Raw genomic sequence first — 13,492 nt, forward strand, 5'->3', positions numbered from 1 at the left:
AAAACTGTGTCACAAAGAATCCATTTGGTGTCGGGCAGGTGGGAGAAAGGGGATGGGTGTATACATACATAATGAATGTGATGCGCACCAACTGGGGGCTGGACACGCTTGAGGCTCTGACTTGAGGGGGGAGGGTAGGCAAGGGCAATATACATAAACTTAACATTTGTACCCCTACAATAGCTGGGGAAAAATAACATTATTGAGAAAAGAATGTTGTAGTTAATGAAAAATTCTAGTTAAATTTTTCTCTATATCCTGCATTGATTAGTATTTTAATACAACTTACAAAAACTGAAGTGTTCTTCGTATTACAAAAAAAGAATCCATTTGGTCAGCCAGGCACCTTAGTCAAAAAGAACCCCCATGTGAAAAAGAAAAACCAAGCTGTAGGAATTAAACTCTGACTCCAGCTCTCATCCTGACTTTTAGGCTCTTCCTGCTACTTTCCATGTGTCTCGTTATCACCATGACACTGAGAAGAGCAGGAAAGCCTAGCAAAGAGTTGTGAACACATACTTTTCAACCTGTGAATATAAGCTAGCTTTAAAATGTGCACACTGAGGCAAGAGACGGGGTCTGTTTCACTGTTATATATTCTGTCTGTGCTGCTGCTGAGTCAGTAGCAACACCAACAACAGATCCAGGTAGCTGACCAGTCCAGGTGGCCAGACAGTATAAACCCCACCCTCCTGCAGCCCCCCTGTGCTCAGCTCTTGGGTCTCGTCATGTGTCCTAGTGTATGGTGCATGTAGGGTGTCTGCAGTATACCCTTCTCCGCCTGCAAGCTCCAGCTCTACCCTAGGACGAGAGTTTACGTGGAAACTTACTTGGCTCCAAAGAACTGACGAGCTCAGTTGCCAAAATGAAAACTATTATCACAGAGCAGGACAGCAGGAACTCTCTGAGGGATGGGACTTGCAAAGAAGAAGGTGACACTTGCATTTCTCTACAAATTATCTTTTATTTCTGTAGCATACAAAAGGTGTAAATATGATTTATGTAAAACCAATCACCTGCACACTCAAGCAGAAAGAATGTGAAACTGGGATGTATGTCTCCCAGCCAGGGGAAGGAGGAGGAAGCAAGATCAGGTCCAGGCTGCCCACTGTAGGGTCCCCTTCCCCAGATGCGGTGATGTTGCACCTGGAGATAAGTGAACAGCTGTGTCCAACAGGTGGCAGTGCCTCAGGAAGGGGCAACGGAGGTGTGAAGGGCTTTGGGGCACTTCTAGAAAGGAGGCACTTGATGGCAAGCATGCCTGAGATGGAAACCAGTCATGCTGAAACCACGCAGGGCGGACCTGCCAGCAGGGGATGCGCCGAGGGTCTTGGCATCTCCCTGATCTCTTTCCTTCAAGTGGTTATTTGATGTGGAGTGGGAGCAACAGGTGCAAGGACGCAAAGGCAGTCCACAGAAGGGAAACATGATGGAGCAACGGCCACGGCTCCTTGGCCCATGCTGGCTAACAGCGCAGCGCACAGGCTGAAGGCAGGGCGCAGAGAGTTCTTGCATTCTCAAAGTTCAGAAACAGTCTGGGACGAGCGAACTGGTACAAGAGTCACATGATTTGAGAGGTGCCAATAATCTGAAAGACTTAGTGAAAATCTTCTGATCTGTGATGAAAAGTGACAGGAGCATGACCTGCACCAACAAACCAGGTGCTGGGGAGCTGACAATCCTCATGTCAAGAAGGCCCAAGCTCTGCCCAATGAGGCCTGCAGAGCTTGAGAGGCAGCTGGCTGGTCCTCACCAGGGCCTTTCCTGCCACCTCTCTTGATAATGACAATAAAAAAGGGTCTGCACATGATGCCTACAGGTGTGTATGTCCCTCCACACTAATGGCTCCATAGTGACACAGCTGTGGGAGGCACTCTTGGGTTGAAAATGAAGGCAATTATCAAATTACTCTCAGTCTTAACTAGACTAAGTCACCTCTGGAGTTTATGCTTTTAGCCTTAACTGAAATGAAGACAATTATATAAAATTCTCGCATAATTGATCACAAATCTGGCCAGAGCCATTTTGATCAAGTTGGTTCCAGCCAACCTGCTCTGAGGGAAGGAAGGGAAGACAGGACTGTGACTCAGTGCCTTCCTGGCCCTGGGGCGCAGCAAGCTCTGGGAAACAAATACCATACTTGCTCTGATAAAGAACATATAGTTCCAGATTTGTTTTGTAGTAGGCATAAGTTCTTTTCTTAGGGTGGGTAAAGTGGCTGTCATCACTTTCTCCTGTGGGTAAGGTGGGTGAGACAGCAGAATTAAGTCACCTTAGTGACTTAATTAGTTAAATGATCCCTATGTTTGGGTTTTCCCAGTGTTCATGGTAGATGGTACCCTAGAAACCAATGTCACCAAAACAAGGTGAATCTGTGTAACTAACAGTGGATGTGGCATCTCGTTAGAGACAATCTGTAGGACTGTTACTTTCTAAATATAAACCAATTTTGAAAGATGCTCAAGCCTAGAGTATATGGATACACCTGAAGCAGGGGTTGGCAAACTACAACCCACAGGCCAGATTGGGCCTGATGCCGTTTTTGTCAGTAGAGTCTCACTGGAACACAGCCACACGCGCTCACTTGTGAATTGCCTACGGTGGCTTTGCACCTACGGTGGCTTTGCACTGCAAGGGCAGAATCGACTAGCCGGGAGAGAGACTATCTGGTCATTTGCAGAAAAAGTTTGCAGACTCCTGCCCTGGAAACTAAAGGCAATTTAGGGAACTGTCTTCCTGTGAAAAGATCTTTTAAAAAAGAGATCCAAGTATTTAATCATTAGAACCTGATTCTACTGCAAGTTTCCAAGCATTGGAAAACTCACTCTTGAGGCACAGAAACTGTTGGGCAGTAACGTCATGAGTCACCAATGTGATAAGAACCTCTCTGTGCTTTAAGCAATCTCTCACCCACGCTAAGCTGTGATCCCTGACCAAGTCTATGAAACCCAGAGAAGGAGTATGTGTGTGTCTATGTGTGTGTTTGTGTACACACACATATACTCACATACATACATACATTCAGGGACCATTCCAAAGGGGGCTCTTCATGCCCTGGCAAAGGGGCAAGGGCAGCAACTATCTGCTCCCGAAAGCTCTGTAGTGAGGAAGCCCAGCTCCACGCTCGCTGCTGCTCTCATTCACACGCCAGCTTGCTGTCAAAGCTGGAAAGCCCAATGGCAAAGGCCTGAAGCGCACACAGTGGGTAGTTGTAGTCCAGTGTGAACACGTCATCTGCCACACGTCCAAACTGCATGACTATATAGTCAGCTAGAAAGAGAAAGGAAGCAGGGTGTTAGAAGATAATGTGGTTATACTGGGGAAAAACCTGTTCAAGACACAGAAAGAATCCTCCAAATAGGTCAAATCACCAGGTCTCTTTAAAAGGAAACTTTTAAAGGGTGAAAAGAGCTATTAAGAAGAGCATCTGCTAGCCATAAGCAAAGTTTCTATTACTATTCCTCTCATCTACAGAGAACAGGAGACTCCCTGATAGCATGAAAGAGCAAGAGGAGAGAAAAGGGCAGCTTGTTGGGGATGGCACAAGCTCCACGGGCCAGAGTTACCAAGAAACCTTTATTGAAAGTCAGTTGCCTTTGCTTCCCAGACAGCCGACCCTGAGACTTCTCTGATTTGCCACAGCACATCTCTCATGCTGCTCTCATCCTCAACATAGTAAGTTAGCAGTTTTCCCCTAAAACTGTAGTTGTGTTTTTCCAAAGAAATCTTTTAATGCTAATTCCCCATCCGGCAAGAGTGTCTTTCCTCCTATTTCCTATCCAACCCTCCCTACAGGCTTACGGTCATTTCCGTGGACTATCTGAAAGTTCTTCACAGACGCCTGGGTGACCCGGCCATGGAAGTTCAGGACGTAGGACTGGGTGTCATCGTTCCATACTGGGGCCTTGTTATGCAGTTCAATCAAGTTCTCCATGGTTTTGTTTTGCCATTTTGAAAGCAAGCTCTCATGGTCCTGTTCAAATGAAAAATCATAACTTTTTACTAAGAACCCCAAGATCTCATTCATTCTCATCTCTGTGAAGTAGAAGGTAGAGCTGAGCAATATTTTCTCCATTTCAGAAAAGGAAAAACAGAAGCAAAGAATTAAAGCAGACATTAAGGAAGGTTTTTTAAAATTCTTACACACTAGCCAGCATTTCTCTTTGTAGACAAAGTGTTTTCAAATCAACGACTTTAGCAACAGTCTGCAACAGCACCTATCCTGAGGGTTTGCACCGATGCTCTCCTAAAGAAGAGTATGAGCCAGACTCCAGTTTAAAGTTCTTGAATTATCAATACTTTTTTGTATTGATCTCTCTGTATTGTATTATTGTCTTTTAGAGTCCTTTGCTGATTGAATATGTTCTTTCTTACATTTCGTGGTCGAAATGGGATCCGTTCATGATTCATATTCATCCCTGGAATGATCACAGACATTTTCCTAGGACCTTTAAATCCAAGTACATTTGTTTCCTGGAAGATAGGAAAATAAGGCAGAACTTAGAAAGGCAAGAGAGACCACATTCTGTTACAACACAAGACTTTCTTGGGCACGTACAATGTTAGCAATGTCATGAGCACCACAAACAATGTTATTACTTTGCTGTAGTTAAGCAGAGAATCAAAAACAGGAAAGTATGGGTTGAAAGGCATATGGCAAAAAAACAACAAAAAAAGAAGGAAAAAAAAAGAAGGCCAGCGCGGTGGCTCACGCCTGTAATCTTAGCTTTCTGGGAGGCCGAGGTGGGCGGATTGCTTGAGGTCAGGAGTTCAAAACCAGCCTGAACCAGAGCGAGACCCTGTCTCTACTATAAATAGAAAGAAATTAATTGGCCAACTAATATATATAGAAAAAATTAGCCGGACATGGTGGCGCATGCCTGTAGTCCCAGCTACTTGGGAGGCTGAGGCAGAAGGATTGCTTGAGCCCAGGAGTTTGAGGTTGCTGTGAGCTAGGCTGACGCCACGGCACTCACTCTAGCCTGGGCAACAAAGTGAGACTCTGTCTCAAAAAAAAAAAAAAGGAAACAGGAAAGTAACACTGTACTTCTTTTTAAACTTTCAACACTTGCAAGTAAAACAGATTCTGTTGACTTGAGACTTTACTCTTACTCTTTAGTCTTAAGTGAAATTTAAGACAATTGTGAACAAATTGCCAAACCTATCGCTATCAATAAATATTTCCCAATGAGGGCATGGTGCTATATAATATACAGTGAGAATTAGTTTTAATTAAATAGGGCCTGTACCAGGAAGTTAAACATTCAAATGTCTGTCAAGCCAGGCAGATTATGAGCATATATAAGTACATTAAATAGGTGGATATATGTATGTGTGTGCATTCATATACATACATATGAAAGCAATAGAAGAAAAATATTTTATATCATAAAGTGTTAAATCGAATAGTTCTCAGGCACTTAGAGCCAAATGATGAGATTAATTTCAATTCATCGAAAGTCGAGACTTTGAATCAAAGGAACTGAGTTGGGTTGATTACTTCTTGCTTTCTTTTACTCAACAAGTCTTTGAATGCCTACTATGCGCCAGGCCATGTGCTAGTGTGTATACAGCAGTGAACAAGAGTTCACAAGAGTTACAAACTGGAAGAGAAAAATAATAATAAATATAATATGTGGGTTACAGATGCCAGGGGGATATATAAACAAAGGAATGTCAACTGTATCTACTGGAACACATCAAGAAAGACTTTGACTAGGCAAAAGACAAGGAGGGGGAAAAGGAAAGGCTCTCAGGTGAGTAAAGATGAGTGTTGTTAGGCAAAGGTATTACAGCAGGGGAGATGCCACTAGGGGAGCCTGAACGGAAAGGCTAACATGTTAGGGCACCATTCTTTTTTCCTGTTAACTCAGTTCAGCCAGGAAGGGTTCTATTCTGTATGCAATGGGCAGTCATTAAAAGATCTGAAGTGGGAGAACAATAGATCAACTGGAGCCCATTGTGGAAGATTTACTTGGCAGCAGTACAAAATGAACTAGATAGGAAAAGACTAAAAACAAAGAAATCAGTTTTAATTTATTGTAACCTCTGTCCAATAGATAAGAGGTAAAGAAGGCCTGAATTAAGGAGCATTAGGAAAAGAAAGAAGGAAAAGAAGAAATAGTACAAAAGTGAAAAATAATTAAACTTGGCAATTTATAAATAATTAAAACTTGAATACATGTAGAAATGGGGATCACAGAAATAGAAGCAAGCTTGAAGGGGAAGATGCTGCGTGCAGCGATGGTCACACTGAGTTGAAAGAGCCAGCAGGACGTCCAGGAGGGTCGGGGAAAGGCACCGCACGAGCATGGCACTCACGTAGCAGATGGCAGCCAGCTCCTGGCGTGTGTGGGCCTTTTCCACCAGACCTTGGGCCTTGATTGGGCTGACACCGTGGTCATAAACTGTAAACTTGGTCCCCATGAGGTTAGATCTAGAATTGGGAGAAAAAGTCACCAGGGTGATCTATATGTTTTCTCTTCTACAAACACAATCTAGGAGAGGTAAAGGTAGAACGGAAGCCTATTGCCGGTTCTCTAAATGCCTAAATGTTCATCATCACTTTTTCAAAGATCTCTCATTAAAACAAGGAAGGGACTTAGATTCTCTTTTACCTTTTTTTAAAGATTAAAACATCAATGCATGATAATTGTAAAAAATGATGTGGACTGTTCTAAAACTATAGGAATAAAAGAATCAGAACAGTGGAACATTTCCTATCAGAAAGAACAGGACAGCGATATAAGGCTGCTTGCACCTGAGTTTGCCAATATAACTTTCTCCTTCACGAGATAAATCTGTTGGGTCAGTGGAGATAAGGTAGTTGGATGTTTTGCTCTTTTTCCGCTTTCTGCCTGCAAGAAGAAATACCTGGAAAAAGAAGAAAAAGTCAGTCAAAAATGAAGTCAAGAGAACCCCATGGCTGTTCTATCTATGCATTAGCAAGAGTTTAGCAAGGGCCTATTATGTGTCAAGCAGTCAATCTTTGGGTCTTGATCCCTTTTTCTAACCCTCAGTGTTTCTCAGCATTCACTCAGAGTTTCCTTCCTGTACAATTTTTCTAAATTCACTGGCTTGATTCTCCATATGATTATTTACAACTTCATCCCTAAAACTTCCAGTTAAAAATTTTTCATCCAATGCCATGAGTCTTTCCAAATTTAGGAGAGAAGATCCTGAATACCTTCCCATCCTTTACTGCGATGGCTTTCTTAATAAACTTTTTATATTTTGTTATTGTTGTATTAAACCCCTGTTATATCAATGATATGAACACATCATATTTATGCATCTGCTCTGAACTCTATTAGACTTGGGCATAACAGGAAAGCAGAGTGGCAGTGGCTAGGCAACGGGACTTTTAAATCAAACAGAAATGGGTTTCAATTTGGTTCCACCACTCATTAGTTCATTTAGCAAGTATTAAATTGCCTCACACTTATAAAATAAATTAGACGTTCTAGGGTGAGAAACAAGACACTTAACATGCAAGTCCTGTATTTCCAATTCCTTCTGTTCCCTAAAACTTGCTCTTCTTCTTCCACAATGTCATGTTCTACCATAATAAAAAGAAAAACCAGGCTGGGTACGGTAGCTCACACCTGTAATCCCAGCACTTTGGGAGGCCCAGGCAGGAGGATCACTTGAGACCAGCCTGGGCAACACAGCAAGACCTCATCTCTACAAAAAGTTTTAAAAAACAGCCAGGCATGGTAGTGCGCACCTGTAATCCCAGGTACTTGGGAGGCTGAGGCTGGAGGATCACTTGAACCCAGGAGTTGGAGGCTATAGTTAGCTATGATCATGCCACTGCACTCCAGCCTGGATGACAAAGCAAGACCCTGGTCTCTAAAATGAAAAGTAATAATAAAGAGAAAAAGAAAAACCAGGCCAGGCGTAATGGCTCACGCCTGTAATCCTAGCACTCTGAGAAGCCAAGGTGGGTGGATCGCTTGAGCTCAGGAGTTCGAGACCAACCTGAGCAAGAGTGCGATGCGGAGACCTCGTCTCTACCAAAAATAGAAAAAATTAGCTGGGCATAGTGGCACATACCTGTAGTCCCCGCTTCTCAGGAGGCTGAGGCAGCAGGATTGCCTGAGCCCAGGAGATTGAGGTTGCTGTGAGCTAGGCTGACACCTCGGCACTCTAGCCCGGGCAACAGAGTGAGACTCTGTCTCAAAAAAAAAAAGAAAAAAGAGTTGTTTCAGGAATTGATTCTCATACCTTCCGATTTTCATCTTTTTCCAAGTGCATATAGTAGGTGGGGAAGATACCCCGATCCATTCCTTTTTTATCCCTGGTTATGCGACACTTTACTGTGATTCCTCGAGGGGCAGGACTATATGCAAAATCCACTAAATTCTCCACTTCTCCCAGGTGGTTATCAGCCTGTTGGGCTGCAGTACTGGAAGCTCCTGTATCCTGAAAGGACATATATAAGCAATAAGAGGCTGAATCAGAAAACCTCAGATGCCCTGCAAGAAAAACTTAACGGACAAAAAACTTATTGATTTACCCCTATGTCTTCAGTCTTCTGACAAAATAAAGGGAAACCCTGAAAAGTTAAATAGGAATACTGGGAGTAATGAAGGACTAAGTAAGAAAAAGGGATATAGCCTCCTAATAATAGTTCACCTGAGACAGAAGACAGAGAGATCATAAACTTTAAGTTTAAATTTGTGCTTAAGTCTTTTGAAGGAACCCTCATTAAATAACAGTGCTTAAATACTGAAGACATGCTTGGGAAATAGTCAAATTAGCTCCACAGGAAGAAATTTCAGACAACATACTGTGGCTGACTTCTGGCTGGATGCAGAATTGGGCCTCTCTGTTTCTGAATGTGTTGAATGGGATGTTAATTTTTTTCCTTCTTCCTCATTGTCAGTCTCCTCTTCATCAAAGTTCAAACTACCTGAGATACCTGGCAGAAAAGGAAGAACTGTCAGTTACTTGCCAACACTAACTTAAAAAATTTTTTTTGAAGAAAAGATAGTTTTAATTTTCTTACCTAAAATATTCCTAACTATTCTTATGCCAAACACAGCTATTTTATCCAAAATTTTTTAAATAAATTTTTTGAACTTATCTTTTTATTTTAATTTTTTTCTTTTTTTTTCTTAGCCTAGGCATTACATGGACAAATTTTTATCCAAAATTTTGACAATTATTCATAGTCTCACATTCATCTCTTGTTTTCCCTTCCACTGCTCCCACCTAATTTAGCTCTTTAAAAAAAAAAAACTCATATAATAGGTATAGGGCTCAGGAGTGCGAGATCAGCCTGAGCAACACTGAAACCCTGTCTATACTAAAAACAGAAAAATTAGCCAGGCATGGTGACGAGCGCCTATAGTTCCAGCTACCCTGGGGGCTGAGGCAGGATGATCACATGAGCCCAAGAATGTGAGGTTACAGTGAGCTACAATAACACCACGGTACTCTTGCCAGGGCAAAAAAAAAAGTCTAATGGGAAAACATTTGCAAATTATGTATCTAACAAGGGGTTAATATCTAGAATATATAAAGAACTCCTACAATTCAACAAAACAAGCAACTAATTAAAAAATGAGCAAAGGACTTAAATAGATATTTCTCCAAAGATGTACATACGGCCCTTGAGCACTTTAAGAGATGATTAACATTACTAGTCATTAGGGAAATGCCTATCAAAACCATAGTGAGATACCACTTCACATCCATTAGATGACTACTATTTTTTTAAAAAATGGAAAACAACAAATATTGGTAAAGATGTAGAGAAACTGGAACCCTTGTGCACTGTTGGTAGAACCGTAAAATTGTGCAGCTGCTGTGGAAAATGGTATAATGATTACTAAAAAAATTAAACATAGAATTACCATATGATCCGACAATTCTACTTTGGGCTATATAAACAAAGAAAGCAGAACCTGAATAGATATTTGTACACAAATCTTCACAGCAGTAATGTTCACAGACTGCAAACAACCCAAATGTCCATCAACTGATGAATACACAAATTGTGATATATGCATACAACTGAATATTATTCAACCTTACATGGAATAAAATTCTGATACATGCCACAATATGGATGAACTTTGAAGACATTATGCTAAGTGAAATAAACCAGACACAAAAGGACAAATTTTGCATGATTCCACTTATTTACAAGTAGACTTAAAACAGTGTGGCTTTTTTTCTTCCTGTTCATATTCAACCATCTCATAAAAGAGAAAACAATGATCTATTTTTACACAGTGCATAAATAAATTCGTTATTAGCTTTACTCAAGGAAACCCAAGGATAAGACAAAACTCAGTTTAAAAAAATCAGTCTCAAGAGAAAACTTATACATGAACATTCATAGCAACATTATTGATAACACCCAAAAGTGGAAACAACTGAAACGTCCATCAACTGATAAACAAAATGTAGTTTATCCACACAATGGAATGTTATACAACAATGAAAAGGACTGAAGTACTAATACATGCTACAACATGGATGCACCTTGAAAACATCATGCCAAGTGAAAGAAACCATTCAGGCTGGACACGGTGGCTCACACCTGTAATCCTAGCACTCTGGGAGGCCAAGACGGGGAGGATCGCCTGACCTCAAGAGTTCAAGACCAGCCTGAGCAAGAGTAAGACTCATCTGTACTAAAAATGGAAAAATTAGCCAGGCATGGTGGCGCATGCCTGTAGTCCCAGATACTCAGGAGGCTGAGGCAGGAGGATTGCTTGAGCCCAGGAGTTTGAGGTTGCTGTAAGCTAGGCTAATGCCACGGCACTCTAGCCCAGGCAACAGAGCAAGACTGTCTCAAAAAAAAAAAAAGACCACGTATGATTCTATTTATATGAAATATTCAGAATAGGCATATCTACAGAGACAGAAAGTAGATTGGTGGAGAGGGCTGGGGGGATTGGATTCGAGGGAAATGGGGAGTTACTGCTAATGGGTATGAGGCTTCTTTTGGGGGTGATGAAAATGTTCTAAAATTGTGATAATGGTTGTAAAACTCTGAATATACTGAAAAACCAATGAATTATTCACTTTAAATGGGTAAACTATATGACATGTAATTTATATCTCAAAAAGCTGTTATTAAACAAAATTCTTTGGCTTGTTAAGGATATTGTTTTCTTCTGCTTTCTAAAATGTTAACCTTATTTTTGGTAGCAAAAAGGCAGAAAACTCATGAGATATTACTATCATATGGGTATCTTTTTGGTTTTGGGGGGTTTTTTGAGACAGAGTCTCACTCTGTTGCCTGGCTAGAGTGCTGTGGCGTCAGCCTAGCTCACAGCAACCTCAAACTCCTGGGCTCAAGCGATCCTCCTGCTTCAGACTCTAGAGTAGCTGGGACTACAGGCATGCGCCACCATGCCCGGCTAATTTTTTATATATATTTTTTAGTTGTCCAGCTAATTTTCTATTTTTAGTAGAGACAGAGTGTCACTCTTGCTCAGGCTGATCTCAAACTCCTGAGCTCAAACAATCTACCCGCCGCGGCCTCCTAGAGTGCTAGGGTTGCAGGCGTGGCCACCGCGCCCGCCCACATGGACATCTTCACTTAGCTGTGCTCTCAAATGCCACTTTTATACTAAGAACTCAGTTCTTGTGAATAGCGGCCTTAAAACAGAGATCAAAGATCTCTTCCCAAACGTTTAAAACAAGCAAATTGGACCTACTTAAGGGACACAATCTGCCAAACTGATACTCTTAGAAATTAATCAAGGGAGCACTTAATAGGTATTATAGTCAAAATACAACTTGTTGAGACATGAAAAGGCATTAATTCATCTGGCACTGAAAGACCAATTCTGAGAAAGAACAAAGCAATCATTTCAAAGGGCACTGCAAAAGGAAACAACTTGCTATTTATAGTCAGGGATAAAGAACTAGCCTAAGAATCAGAAAATCCAGGTCTGCCACTATTCAGCCAGATGACTTGGGTAAGTAATTTTTCTTTGGTTAAATAGACAGCTCTCTTTGCTCTGACTCCTCCTATCTTGTCCAACCACATCTTTCACTTTCTTTTGTTGTCAAAATATTGGTAGTAAAGTAGTAGGGAAGTACCATGCTCACCTTCACATTACAGACAGGGAAACCGAGGTAGAGAAAAGTGAGGGTGTTTGCCTCCCTTTCCAGCCAGAAGTGGCAGAGTTGAGATTTAAAACCCAGCCAGTCAGGCCGGGCGCGGTGGCTCACACCTGTAATCCTAGCACTCTGGGAGGCCGAGGCGGGCGGATCGCTCTCAAGGTCAGGAGTTCGAAACCAGCCTGAGCAAGAGCGAGACCCCGTCTCTACTATAAACAGAAAGAAATTAATTGGCCAACTAATATATAGAGAAAAAAATTAGCCGGGCATGGTGGCGCATGCCTATAGTCCCAGCTACTTGAGAGGCCTAGGCAGCAGGATGGCTTGAGCCCAGGAGTGTGAGGTTGCTGTGAACTAGGCTGACGCCACGGCACTCACTCTAGCCTGGGCAACAAAGCAAGGCTCTGTCTCTAAAAAAAAAAAATACCCATCCAGCCAGCCCCAGAGCTATGCCCTATCCATTTCAGCACACTGCTTTTGCTGCACCTTGCACTCTGCTCATCCGTCTCAGTTTGCCTAGATCGGTGGTCCTAGGACTGGGGGGATTGGAGAGAAAAGGGGAGCCACTGCTAATGGGTATGAGGCTTTTTTTGGGGTGATGAAAATGTTCTAAAATTGATTGTGATAATGGTTGCAAAACTCTGAACATATTGAAAATCTATGAAATATCTCATGTTTCCATACCTGGATGCCTTTGTGAGTACTATTTATTCTGCCTAAGTTTGCCACTTAACTAGAGGCATGATCTAGGACAAATGTCTTTGCTTCTCTAAGAACTAACTTTCTTATGTATAAAATGGGAGAGACAAACACATAAAAACCACTCAAAGGCCGGGCGTGGTGGCTCACGCCTGTAATCCTAGCACTCTGGGAGGCCGAGGCGGGCGGATTGCTCGAGGTTGGGAGTTTGAAACCATCCTGAGCAAGACCCCGTCTCTACTAAAAATAGAAAGAAATTAATTGGCCAACTAAAAATATATATACAAAAAATTAGCCAGGCATGGTGGCACATGCCTGTAGTCCCAGCTACTTGGGAGGCTGAGGCAGGAGGATTGCTTAAGCCCAGGAGTTTGAGGTTGCTGTGAGCTAGGCTGACGCCACAGCACTCACTCTAGCCAGGGCAACAAAAGTGAGACTCTGTCTCAAAAAAAAAAAACAAAAAAACACTCAAAGTATTGTTACGAATAATGAATCAAATGAGATAATGCACATCAAGAGCCTGCCATACACCAGATGTTCAAAGTGTCAGTTCCCAGCCAACACCAGCACAGAGACAGACATGCTCCCTTCTCTCAGCTCAGCCTGATCCCACTCCCTCTCCTCCCTGGGCCTTTCTCGGCCCTTCTCATGCCCCCACTCAGTAATTCCAGGTCTCCTGCAATTCCAGGTCTCCTGCTTCATGCTC

General features: G+C 42.2%; 1 protein-coding gene across 3 annotated transcripts in view; it reads right to left on the minus strand.

The window, feature by feature from the left end:
* Window positions 1-929: 929 nt before the first annotated feature.
* The window catches only part of TULP3 (TUB like protein 3), a 64,113-nt gene continuing 51,550 nt past the window's right edge, over window positions 930-13,492 (minus strand). For all 3 annotated transcript variants that reach the window (XM_012783187.2, XM_076007765.1, XM_012783190.3), the window contains 7 exons: window positions 8,793-8,923; window positions 8,227-8,424; window positions 6,761-6,873; window positions 6,322-6,436; window positions 4,375-4,473; window positions 3,802-3,973; window positions 930-3,270 (listed from right to left, as the gene is read on the minus strand). In XM_012783187.2, the coding sequence (XP_012638641.2) occupies window positions 3,137-3,270; window positions 3,802-3,973; window positions 4,375-4,473; window positions 6,322-6,436; window positions 6,761-6,873; window positions 8,227-8,424; window positions 8,793-8,923 (962 nt within the window). In that variant the 3' untranslated portion in view covers window positions 930-3,136. The remainder of the gene's footprint in view (window positions 3,271-3,801; window positions 3,974-4,374; window positions 4,474-6,321; window positions 6,437-6,760; window positions 6,874-8,226; window positions 8,425-8,792; window positions 8,924-13,492) is intronic.

This window comes from Microcebus murinus, chromosome 10, assembly GCF_040939455.1.
Source record: "Microcebus murinus isolate Inina chromosome 10, M.murinus_Inina_mat1.0, whole genome shotgun sequence".
Lineage (NCBI taxonomy): Eukaryota > Metazoa > Chordata > Mammalia > Primates > Cheirogaleidae > Microcebus > Microcebus murinus.